The sequence below is a fragment of the Choloepus didactylus genome, chromosome 2, assembly GCF_015220235.1.
Source record: "Choloepus didactylus isolate mChoDid1 chromosome 2, mChoDid1.pri, whole genome shotgun sequence".
In the NCBI taxonomy this organism is placed as follows: Eukaryota; Metazoa; Chordata; class Mammalia; order Pilosa; family Megalonychidae; genus Choloepus; species Choloepus didactylus.
In genome coordinates this window covers 79,590,365-79,602,904 of record NC_051308.1, presented here as the reverse complement: position 1 = coordinate 79,602,904, position 12,540 = coordinate 79,590,365, and the positions used below count along the sequence as shown (strand labels likewise).

General features: G+C 34.5%; 1 protein-coding gene across 1 annotated transcript in view; it reads left to right on the top strand.

The window, feature by feature from the left end:
- The window catches only part of SMG7 (SMG7 nonsense mediated mRNA decay factor), a 112,486-nt gene that overhangs the window by 69,168 nt on the left and 30,778 nt on the right, over window positions 1–12,540 (top strand). The window contains 1 exon segment of the mRNA XM_037825198.1: window positions 10,164–10,195. Within this exon segment, the coding sequence (XP_037681126.1) occupies window positions 10,164–10,195 (32 nt within the window).

Sequence of the window (12,540 nt, the reverse complement as noted above, 5' to 3'; positions counted from 1 at the left end):
ACTCATTTGGGTTGTTGGACTTATCCATGTTCTGCTTGAGGTTTCAGATTTTGTATTTCTGTAGAAATACTTAGTGTACTATATATATATACACTAAATAGATTACAATATGAAGGAAACAAAATCTGAATTTAAGATAACCAAATAAATAATTATGGACTTACATAATTCGCTGAACTTAAAACGAAGCATGTGAATTTTTAGGGTTTTGGTCTTGTATTAAGAGACCATTTAGTCCAAATTAATGTAAGTTTATTTGAGCAGCTGTTTTGGTATGGCAGGCACTGGATTAGGCACTGGATATACATGGTTGAATAGAACATATTTAGTAGAGAAGACCTGTAAAAAAATAACGTCATTGTAAAGAGTGCTTTAATAGAAGTGGGCATTAGAGATGCACAGGGAGTACTTGCAAGGAAAGGTTCTCTTAGAGAAGTTGCGGAGACTTAAAATATGAGAAGGGGTTATCCATATAAGGAGGGTTAGGGAGGGGGCATTCCAGTTTGAGTGAAAGAGCATGAATAAAGATACTGAGGGGCAAAATTATAAAGAACTAAAAGTAATTTACTTTTATTGGCTCGTAAAGTATAAAGGAGTATTTTCACTCAGTCTTTTCCACTAAACAGCAACTAAAGTTGCAGGAGATTGAATACATATTTTGGAAGTGTAGAGGCAGAGTCCACATAGCCCTGCTGCGTGTTTGAAATTGCTCTTAGGACTGGTGTTATGTTGTTAAAAATTATGAAAAACTTTGTTTTCTATTCTAGAATTGACTAAAGTGAGTTCTTAGATTTAATTTTCTAATTTATAGAGTGGGGATAATAGTTGCTTTTAGGATTATTGGAAGAAGTAAAAATAACTATAATGATGATAAAATGGCAATGATGATAATAGCTAATACTTTTTGAGAACTTAACTAAGGAACTTTCTTAAGTGCTTTACTTCTGTTAACCTCATTTAATCCTTAAAACAACCTCATTGAGGTAGGTACTTTTCTTATCTCCATCTTACTTCTAATGAAACCGAGGCATTGAAATATAAGATTACACAGCTAGTAAGTGGCAGAGCTTAACTCAGGCAGTCTGGATCCAAGATACTTACCTACTATTCTACACTCCTATTTTGTGAGAACATTTTCAGCTGATCTGAGAAGTTAAGCATTATTCATACCACTTAAAATTGTGGTTTAATTGATTTACATGTTTTTTTGTCACCTCCTTTGGTAAAAAGTCCAGTTGCTACTGTGTTCTACACCCTGGTGCTATAAAGAACCCTGCTGGGTAACAGGGTATCTGTTTGTCCTATAAAGATCACTCAACAAAGAGAAAATAATTCAATTTTCTGCAAAGGGGTTCTCTGTTATTGTGAGTTAACTCATATTTTCCTCCTCTCCTCTGTCTAGAATATCTTAAACCATTCTACCCTATGAGAAATTGGATGTTCTTGCCAGATAGTCATTGTGGGAGAAAACGTTTCATTTAAGTCCCAGATGAGGACCGGAAACTTGAAATCAGAGGAGCATCTGAAATCAAGTAATATTAGGTAGGATAAAAATTACAAGGGATTTCTACATATTTTTATTTCTTTTAGAGATGTATATAAATATATTCATTTTCTGTGAACAACTAATAGAATTGAAGATTTTCTGAAGCATTTGAAATTAGCCGAGATGGGGGAGGGAAGTGCATTTTAAAAAAATTTATGTGGCTTTATGAGAATTTTGGCATATGTTTGCTTTGACCTGAGCATTTTTATCTTATAAAACCAAGGAAAAATTTTTAACATTTACTGAAGTAAATTTAAGAAAATTCCATATTTATTTATGAGATCTCTGAATAATTATGATAAACATAGGCATGTGATCCAGTTTATGGATTATTCTCTGGAATGAAAATTCCTATGTTTTCAGTTATATGTATAGGAATTCATTTTAGAATGCAGGGAGCATGAGCTCTGTTCTGTATGTCAGCATGAATGTAGTCAAGCCTCCTAGGCACCTATGGAAATAGGTATATGATAGGGTGCTAGAGAAACCCTCTTAATACATGTTAAATTAGTAAGCCTTGTCACAGTAGTAAGCCTTGTCACAGGAGCTTTCCCTCAATTAAGACAGAACATGTGAAGATGCTTCATCTCAGAGATGTGACTTTTAACTGAGGGGTGATAGTTGTCCCTGGAAGTTGATAATATGATAGTGACGCTTGCAGCCAGGCCATTCCATAAGACCTGCTTTATTATGCTTATGAGTGCTGGCTCTGGCACCAAACTGCGAAGTGGAATTGAAGTTCTGCCTAGTTGTGTGACCTTGGGCCAGTTATTAACAACTCTGGGCCTCAGTTTCCTCATCTGCAAAATGGAGATAATATTACTTACCACCTGTTAGAATTGTTGCAAAGATTAAAGATTTAATAATATATGCCAGCATTTAAACAGGATCTGACAAATAATAAGTAATCAAAACTGTGTTATTATTACATTAGTTAATTTTTAACATGTTTAGAATGTATAATCAATAAGTTTAGCATTTCAGTAACTTGCAATTGACTTGATATGTCAGGATCAATTTAAAAATATGTATTTGTTAAATTATAAAATGTAATCAAAATTAAAGTTTGGAGAAAAACAAAAAAGAAAAAAATAAAATCCTAACTCAATTCTTTTGTGATTTTTATGTGTTTACCTCTAATTTCATTTTCTGTGAATACTAAAAATGTGTGTCATCATGACATTCAAACAGCATTATGTGCTGGTAAAGATCTGGGATTTGTAACCTCCATCTTGGAATGTTGTCATTTTCAACTCCCTGTGTCCTTCAGAAGCAATCCTGTGAAGCAGTAGGAAGGAAAGGGACACCTGACTAGCCAGTGAGCCACCAGGTTAACTAAAGTAATTTGATGGTCACTGAAGTATTCCTGTCATGATCAGTTCACCCCCTTCCCTCGTTGAAGGATCACTTAGGTTTTTCTGTGTAAGTAACTCATCTTATTTATTCCGCATAGCAACTCTGAAGGATATTTGTATCCCATTTTACAGATGACAAAACTGAGGCTTCTTGGAAAGAATGTCCAAAGTAGCACTAATAATATGTAGGAAAGTCCAGATTCAGGCCAAAGTCTTTTATTCTTTAACATTTTCCATTACATAAAACTGATTCCTTTTTAATATACATTTTACCATTCATAAATGTATATGCCAGGCATACTCTAAGTGCTAGGGATATAGCCCTGAATACCATCTTCTCCTCCATTCCCAGTAGCCTTTCTCTCTCTCTAGTTGTGCTCTAGGCATATATTTTTGTTCTTGTGCTCTTTTTATTTTATTGAAATTATTGGTACGTGCCTTTGTGTCTTCTACTCTACCATGAGTTCCTTGAAAATGGTACTGGCCATCCTTACGGTTAGGATGAGTTTTATCATTTTGATTATATAAGAGTAAACATTGGCAACTTGTTTTAATTTGTACTTACTAGTTGTATTTCCTTTTTTGAATTGTAAGTTTGGCCATCTGCCCATTTATCTGTTGATATCTTAATATATTTCATATTATTTTTCATAATGTCTAGTCCATATGGCATTCATCACTTTTCCTTATTTCTTGTCTCATTTCTTTGATGTTAGTAAGGCTCATTTTCCTGTTCATTTTGTAATTATCCCAAAGGCTCACTGTTCTCCTCAGTACATATCCCTCATACTTTCAGACACTAATCTCATCCCCTACTTTATGTCTGAAATTGAGACAGGGTAGCTGTGAATTATCTTGACATCTCCCTGTTCCCCACTACTCCCAAAATCTCCAAACATGGATATTGACAGCGATATCCAACTTTAACCTCCTTCCAATTTCATCTTGCCTATTTTAAGGCCAATTTGGCTCCTGTGTTAATGATCACATTCTCATTTTCTTCTATCTTTTCCAGAACCATGCTCTATCAGGATTGTTATGACTTTCCAATATATTCAACGTGTTCCATTCTCCTAGCTTCTTTTCTTCATTCAGAACATGCTCAAGTCTCTCCCACTGGGGGTGGGGGTGGGGGGAGAATTTATCTTTACTCAGGGTCTCCCTTCTTTCTCTTCACAGCCTTGCTTCTTAAGAGTTTACTTCAACTTTTTCCCATCTTATTTGTCCTCAGCCTCTTGCCATCTGACCTTGACTTTTCTTTGGCAAGACTATCCTTAACCCTTATTTCACCAAATCCAAAAAGAAACTTTGCAGGCCTTATCTTACAGAACTTTTCTCCTGCCTTTAACATTGCTGTCTACTCTTTTTTTTTTTAATTCTCTTTTTTTCCACATGCCTCTCCTCTTGCCTTCCTGTTGGACAGTTTCTTGGTGTTCTTCATTGGCTTTCTTTTCTTTTATCTCCCTCTCAAAAATGAAGATAGCTAGCACTACCATTTTGCCTTTCTGGGCATTTGCATTTCTCTCATGGTTTTAACTGCCATCAATGTCTTGACCACACTAGAGCTGTATTCCTAGTCTCAGTGTTTCCTCTGTGCTTAACCCTCATGTCTAAATGCCTACTTAGACACCTTTATTTTATCATTTACCCATTTGTTCAAGCTCACAATCGGGGAATGATTTTAGACTATTTCCTCTGTTTTATCTTTCCTTCTGTTGATTTCACTTCTAGATATTTCTTGAATCTTAAGTTTTCCATCCATCTCTATTACTACTTCCTCACCTCGAGTCTAGCCCTTTTAAAATCCATCTTCCATACATCTTGTTGTAGTAATCTTTTAAAAAAAGCAAGTCTGAAATTTGATGCCTCCACTTAAAATTCAACACTATTTTCCATATCATTTAAAGGTCCGAATCTGAACTCCTTGACATGTCATGCAAGGCCTCTCAAAATCTGTCCTCTGCCTTAACTCTCCAGCTTCATCTCCTATAGCTTCCTACCTTGAGTTTCATGTTGCAGTCTACCCCACTTGCTGCCTTAGCTTTGCTTTTATTATTATGCTGTTTCCTCTGCCTGAAAGAATAACTCCTTCTCATCCTTTGAAATCCCCAGAACAGAGTAGGCCCTTAATAAAACTAGATTGTGGTGTGAATATTTTGGTGTTAAAGAGCACTAGACTGTCAAGAGATTCGAAAATGCACAACAAACTGTGAAGTGCCATAGGGAGAAAACATTTTTATTGTAGCACCCCCCCTCCCAGGTCCTCATTTCTACATGAAAATCAACAATAGAGTAATATGATTTATTTTTCTCTGATTAGTATCATTAGAGAGCTATAGATTGTGTTTGCACGTGCATGCCCCTACTTTATAGTGTCTGGCTTGTTATTTAGCACAAACAGTTATGTTAGATTATTATATTTGTGTTTATAATTAATGAATAATGTTATCCCAAATATTAGTACTCTCTGGAAATAAGTAAGCAAATTAACTTGAAATAAAACCTGTCATGGCTTTTACTTAAATATCCAAAAACAGTACTCTAGCCTCTTCTCTCAAAATAAAAGATGGTGATTCACCTTTCCTTAGCATCTGTGAGTTTAGAAGATGTTGGCTTATTTTTCTGAATTCTGCTTGTAAAGAGAGAAAAAAGAGGTTGGGAGTTCAGAGCAGAAGGAATCTCCCATTGTATCTGCCTGTGACTTGAAAATGCCTTATATTTTTGCACCACACATCTTAAAACTGTTTAAGAGAGAGATTATCTTGCAATGTTATTTTGCACTGTTACATAAATGCTATGTATTTGTTAAAAGGGATCACCATAAATTTAGTTTTTTTCCTCTAGTGTCGTTATTTTTAAAGTAATCTTTTAGTTACTATTAATCGTTCCAGATTTCTGTTCTTATAATCCTGTATAAAACAGGAACTATGTTATAGTTAGGAGCGGGACTCTGGAGACAAACCTAGTGAGTTCAACTACCACCTAATTATTTACCAACTCACTGACCCAGAATGTGTTACATAATCTCTCTTTCCTTGGGTTTCTTCAGCTATATAGTAGAGGCAATAATATAATGTAGATTAAATGATAATTTTATATAAAGCCTTTAGGACAGTGTCTGGCAATAGTAAGTGCTATATATAGTTTTAGCTGTTATAGTGCCTAGTGCATTAGAATGAATTAAATGTATTTATAGATCTTGATGATCATATTGTATCCAAGGGTATTGTTTCAGATTAGCTTTCAACATAATGTCATCTTCAGATTTTACTCAGCCTTTTCGTATCTTTTTCTTTTATAATTGCCTGAAAAAAGTATTTAATTTCTCTTATTTTTTAAGAACTAAGACAATATATTTATTATTTTGAAAACTTTATATTTTGTATCTATATTTAATATTGCTATTTTATGATTGAAGGCAGTGATTTTAATTCTTGGGTTCTTGGCTCATTCATTCTTTTCATTAATTTCTTCACCTTAAAGTAAGAATAAGAAGAAACTCATGTTGCCACATCCTCTAACAAGAGGAAACATTTTAAAATTTTTGTCTCTTTATATAAGCCTTGACTATAAACTTTAGGGGGTTTTTTTTTGTTTATAAAGTAAAATAAACAAATAGCCAATTTTGTTGAAGTCTTTATGAAAGCAGTTTGCATATGGTCATGTATCTATTGATTTCTTGTATACTGCACACTAATTGAAAAAAAAAGGAAATAAAATAATTGTGTAAGAGTGGGCAGTAACTCTTAGGTTAACCTTCCCACCTGTCTAAAAAGGTATATTGTGACACAGACAAAAGGAGAAAAACTGTTCGGGAACTTACAGACATTGTACTTCTCGTTTTTTGGAACAAACATTCACTAGAGCGGGAGATGGCAGATTTTTTCTGCAAAGGGGCCAAAGTGTAAATATTTTAGGCTTGGTGGGCCATTTGGTCTCTATCTCAATTACTCATCTCTGCCATAGGCAATACACAAATGAATGGGTATGGCTGTATTCCAATATAACTATTTACAAAAATAGGCCTAGGGAAAGGTAGGGAAGTTCACTCACAAGCTGACTGCTTCATTAGATTGTGAAATTTACCTCTTGTGGTTGGCCTTGCTGATAGAAATTTCAGATGTGGTTTATTTTCTGTTACGAACAGATCTTTTAATTTAGGCTAGTTGATTTAATTGACAACACAAAGCTGAACTTAGATAATCCCTCATTAGCTCTTTATATCATAGAATTTTGTCATTCCTAATTTGAAAGAAATAGAAATAACTTGGACTTTGGAGACAGGAAGAACTAAGTTTGTACCCAATGATTGTTTTGTGACTGAGACAATTTTTTTTTCCTCTCTGAGATTGTTTCCTCATTTATAAAATTGGAATAGTAGCTATCACCAAGATTATTATATTTTCCATTTAACTATTTTCATCAGTTCAGTTTAGCCAGTTATTTTAGTCATTTAACGTGCACTTTTTTCAAAACCCAGGAATGAATTGTGTATAGATATGAGCACCTCCACTCTTGTGATACCGAGAAATCAAATCTGGAATTTCAAAATGCTTTAACATTTACGTCAGATACAGTTTTGGTGGCATTTTTGCACTTTTATTAGTGCTTGGATTTTTAGTTTTATAGTTTTTCTTGAACAGATCATCTATATATATATATATGGAGTGAAATTTTGATCTTTGTTTATCAATGGAAGCTTGCTTCAGAATCTGCCAGAATTATAGTTATTCATCAACTGACTGATATGGCCCACAAAAGAAGCACATTATTTGCAGTTGTTCTTGTTATGTGCTCAGTTTAATCATTGTTTGATTGGAAATTGGTATCCTTCTTAGGGGGATGTTAGCATACCAAAATGATTTTTGTTCATTTTTACAAACAGATCTCATTTGGGATGAGAAAACAATGTTTTCATACATGATCCTAAATATAAGATATCCCATATATCCTTGAGTATGAGTTTTAATTTAGCTAACGTATGGAAGCATGGCAAAATAGATCTTTTGTAATGTTGCTGCCCAGGGACAGAATGAAGGGTCCTTGAATCCAGTAAAAGTGCATTATTTGCCCTGGCTTTCTCAGTGTAAGTTTCATAAATTAGTACTCCAGTAGGGATTTTGCGTGGTAGGTAAGTGGAGGATTGTTGTGACATTGGTAGGATAGGGTATGTGGTATGCTTTTTATTAAGTTGTATGGTTTTTAGATTTTAAGGGCATAAGCCAATAGCCCTGAAGTTTTTTGTTTGTTTAAATAGCAAAAGTTAACTACCAAATTGAACAGTGAAGCTAGGCTGGGTAGATGATGAATTTGGTGTGATGTTATGTTTAGGACTAAGCATAGTTCTTTATTTAGTATTGTTCATTTATACTGGTAGTCTTCATATGGTTTGTGGTTACTTCTGTTTCACCTTATCATGAGTCTGTTATTTGAAAGCTTAATTAAAAAAAATTAAACTAAATATCTTCTTAAAGGTAAGGAAAATGAAATGATTCACTTTATGTTTTGATGAAACTAAAATTCACAATCAATATTAAATGCATAGTAAATTATGTAAAGCAATAATTACAATAAAAATTTCAGAACTTGTGAATATTCTCTAGCTGTTGTCAAAAATTTGTTTTTAAAAATGGAAATCTCCTAAGTTTATATACTTACCTTCTAAGTAGAGTATATGAACATGATTTATCCATTTCCTTTCTTCATTTAAAAAATATTTGAGTGCCTGCTGTGTGCAAGGCATTGTGCTAAGTACAGGGTTGTGATGATGAGCATCCTTACAAACTGTGAAAGTTACTATAAAGAAAAAATACAAATGCTTTAAGAGCACCTAACAGGAATATCCTGAATCTAAATGGGGTTGAAGTAAGGCTTCGTGAGGAAGTAATATTTTAACTCATGCAAAGGGTGAGTGATAATTAACCAAAGAGAGAGGAGGTGTTCTTGACAAAGATACTGTCCTTTACAAAGGCCCTGAGTGTGAAGAGGGCAGAGCATGCTGAGAAACAGGAAGTCTAGTGACTGGAGAAGAGAATAGTGGTGGAAGTGGAGTTCAGAGACTGTAGGACTTTGTAGGACACCTTAATAAAGATTTTGTTCTTTACCCTAAGAGCAGCAAGAAATTAAAGGGTTCTAAATGGGCAATTGATAAGAACAGATTTGCATATTTTAAAAGATCCCTGTGACAGCAATAGGGAAAACAGAGTGAAATAGGGCAAGAAATCAATGGAGAAAATAATTTGGTGACTTTGCAGTAGTCCTAGCAGGGGTTGGTTGTAACTTGGATGAGAGTAGCTGAAGAGGAAGTTGAGGGAAAACAATAGATTTGTGATACATTTAGTAGGAAAAATTCTCTGGAGTTGATGGGCTAGATACTAGGAGTTAGGGAGAAGTTGTCATGGATGACTTACAGGTTTCTGTCTTTCACAACTGGAAAGCTGTGGTGCCATTTGTTAAGGTAAAAAACAAAAAAAAAGTACAACCAGGGATGAGACTTTTAGACCTCTTGAGTATAGGTGATGCCTGAAGAATTTGGCAGAGAAGAGAGGATGCAAGCAGGGCATGTTTAAATGCTGAAGAAAACAAAGACTCCAACAGAGAGGGAAGTTTGAAAATTGTTGAAAGGTGGAGAGGGTAATCAAAAGAGTGAAGTCTTTAAGAAAGGCTATAAAGACAGCATCAAGAGCATACATAAGTGGAATTATTAGTCTCACATAAGAGGTGTAATACCTCTGGTGTCTTAACAGGAGAAGGTAAGAGGGTTGTGTAAATGTAGGCAGGCATTTAGTTTAAGTGGGAATTGTTTTCCCTGAGGTTGGGACTGTCATTTGCTGACAGGAGTTGTGGCTGAGGAAGGGGATCAGGAACCAGCAGCTTAGATAGAATGGAGATTTGAAATAGTTGTGGTGGTTAGTGAATTGAGAAACAAAGGAATTCCTGGCAGCATTGAGGGAAAATTGTTCATTTAGCGAATATCATTTGATGTTATTTTAAATAAATCAGATTTAGAAGGATGCAGCAAGAAAGTAAACTCTCCCCAGCAAAATGGGTCACTGAATGCTCTGTAAACTTTTTAGTAGTGGGCATCAATTTGCCAAGACCTAGTGCTACCTGATGTTAAAGCAGGGACACTATTTACAGTGCTACAAATATGGTGCTGTACATCCTTACTCTAATAATTTTATTTACTTAAGTTTTAATGTTATTTATGTAGGTTAGGCCTAGTTTGTTTCTTACTGATGTTCTTTTTTTCCCTTTTCTAGGCAGGCAGAAGTCCTGAAGGCTGACATGACAGGTATTGACTGGTTTGTCTGTTTTTCACAACTTACTTTATACCATTAAATATTATACATTTTTTTAATATATAGGTATTATAGATATATATTTCTTGTGGCACAAGGTGCAAAAGGTGATGATAATTTACTATTTGCTTTAAATATTAATATTTGTTTTAATACTTTAAGTTCTTCTTAAATGACCTATGCTACATGGAATTTAATATTAACTAATTTAATGCATATAACCACTAAATTTGGGGGAGCTATTTCTCAGCGATATAAGGCATATAGGAAAAAATTCAAGAAGCACCGTCTAAATACAAATACCATATGGTGTCCTTAGGTTGATATCTTCCTGGAAAATGTTACTTTCCTTTTTATAATTACCCAGACTTGAGTAGGTTGGTAACCTTAAAACATTTTCAGGAAAATTCTGCTAAAAGTCCTTGAAATTGAGAGAATTACATTGCCACTTTTCTTTTCTCTCACATCTTCATACTTTTGAATAATAACTGAGGTCTTTTGAAAGTATAGCTGGACTTAGTCACTGAAAGGAGCAGATTTTAACTCCAAAAGTAGGAAGTATATGGCAATAACTATGAGTGATTAATACGTTCTCTATAACAGCATATGCCATCCTAAAATGTAAAAGGGATATGTGACAATGGATCTCTTCCCAATTTTTGAGACATTTCAGCTCTGTAGTGAAATCTACAAAGAAGAGTTAAAATGCTGTTGTAGCCAGCATACCTGCCAAAATTTATAATCAAGGATGAAATTGAGATGTCATTTTCTCAACTTAGGCTGATGGTATAAGAGTTTATGGGTAACCCATTGTCATCTTGTTCAAGGAAAAGGTATAAAAGGCTTATGGTGACTTTAGTTTTATGCCACCTCAGTTCTTCCTATCATTAGTAGAATTGTCATCATCTTCCAGACTCTGGATATCAGTGTCAGCTTGGAGCAGTTGTACTATGCCCTTGTATTGGCAGTGTAAGCATAATCTGTATTGTGTGAACAATACAGTGCATGGAGCAACATCAAGCTATCAGTACTTTTTTTTACCTTTTTCATAAATATCAAACCCCTCAGTAAGTAGACTTAGGATGTGACTTTTACAGGAACATTTAGCTCCTCAGAAAGATTAACTGAAATATTTAGTCTATTTATTTTAACAATAGTCCATCTGATAGACGAGCGCTAATTATCCCTTACAGTCCCTTCCCGGCCACTGATGAATTGAAACAGGATTGAATAAATCTATAAATCCATTTATTTAGTGATTAGAAATTTAATAAGCTGGAATAGCTAGAAGTAAAAACCTGAAACTATCAAAACTGCAATCCAGTAACCTTGACTCTTGAAGACGATTGTATAACAGTGTAGCTTACAAGGGGTGGCAGTGTGATTGTGAAAGCCTTATGGATCATACTCTCTTTACCCAGTGTATGGATGGATGAGTAGAAAAATGGGGACAAAAACTAAATGAAAAATACAGTGGGATGGCGGGGGATGATTTGGGTGTTCTTTTTTACTTTTATTTTTTATTCTTATTTTTATCCTTTCTGGTATAAGAAAAATGTTCAAAAAATAGGTTGGGGTGATGCATGCACAACTATATGATGGTGCTGTGAATGGTTAATTGTACACCATGGATGATTGTATCTCAATAAAACTGAATTTAAAATTAAAAAAAAAAAAAAAAACTTGAGGGACTAAGAAGCTGATGCTAGGCTCTCTTCTTACAATCCTGCAAACTTGTGAGCATTAACTGAAATATCCAGGAGATGTGTTGTCCAGAATAGGATTATGGTGCCTACAGATAATAATAGCACACCTAACAAAGAGTGAAAATTGGTACCACTGGGCAGCAGCAAAATCCTAAATGCAATCAGATATTTTAATTAACTATTGGAAATATATGATTGAAAATTCCATTAAGTTTTTCTACTGAGGCAGCTTATTACACTCATAAGCCTTTTGAATTGGTTAACATGCTTTGCAACACTCGGGCAGACAATATGGCCCTAATTTGGCATATTTATAGTCATAACCTGATTTCCTATTTGGCTTTTAGTTCATCTTGTACCAGATCTCTCATCTGGCCTCTTGAGCAGTTCAGTCACCATCTGTTGTCACCTTTACATTAAATGGCAAGTGTGGATTGCTCACAAAAGTGTTTTGGATTTGCTCTATAACTACTTGTTAAACTGTACTTTGAAAGATGTCATTTTTCTGTATATATATTTTGTAATCGGTCCTACCAATCATTAAAATAACACTAAATTATGACTTTATTGGGTTGACATGTGTAGAGTAGGAGTGACAACAGAATGCCCAAGCAACTGCTGGATGGTGAACT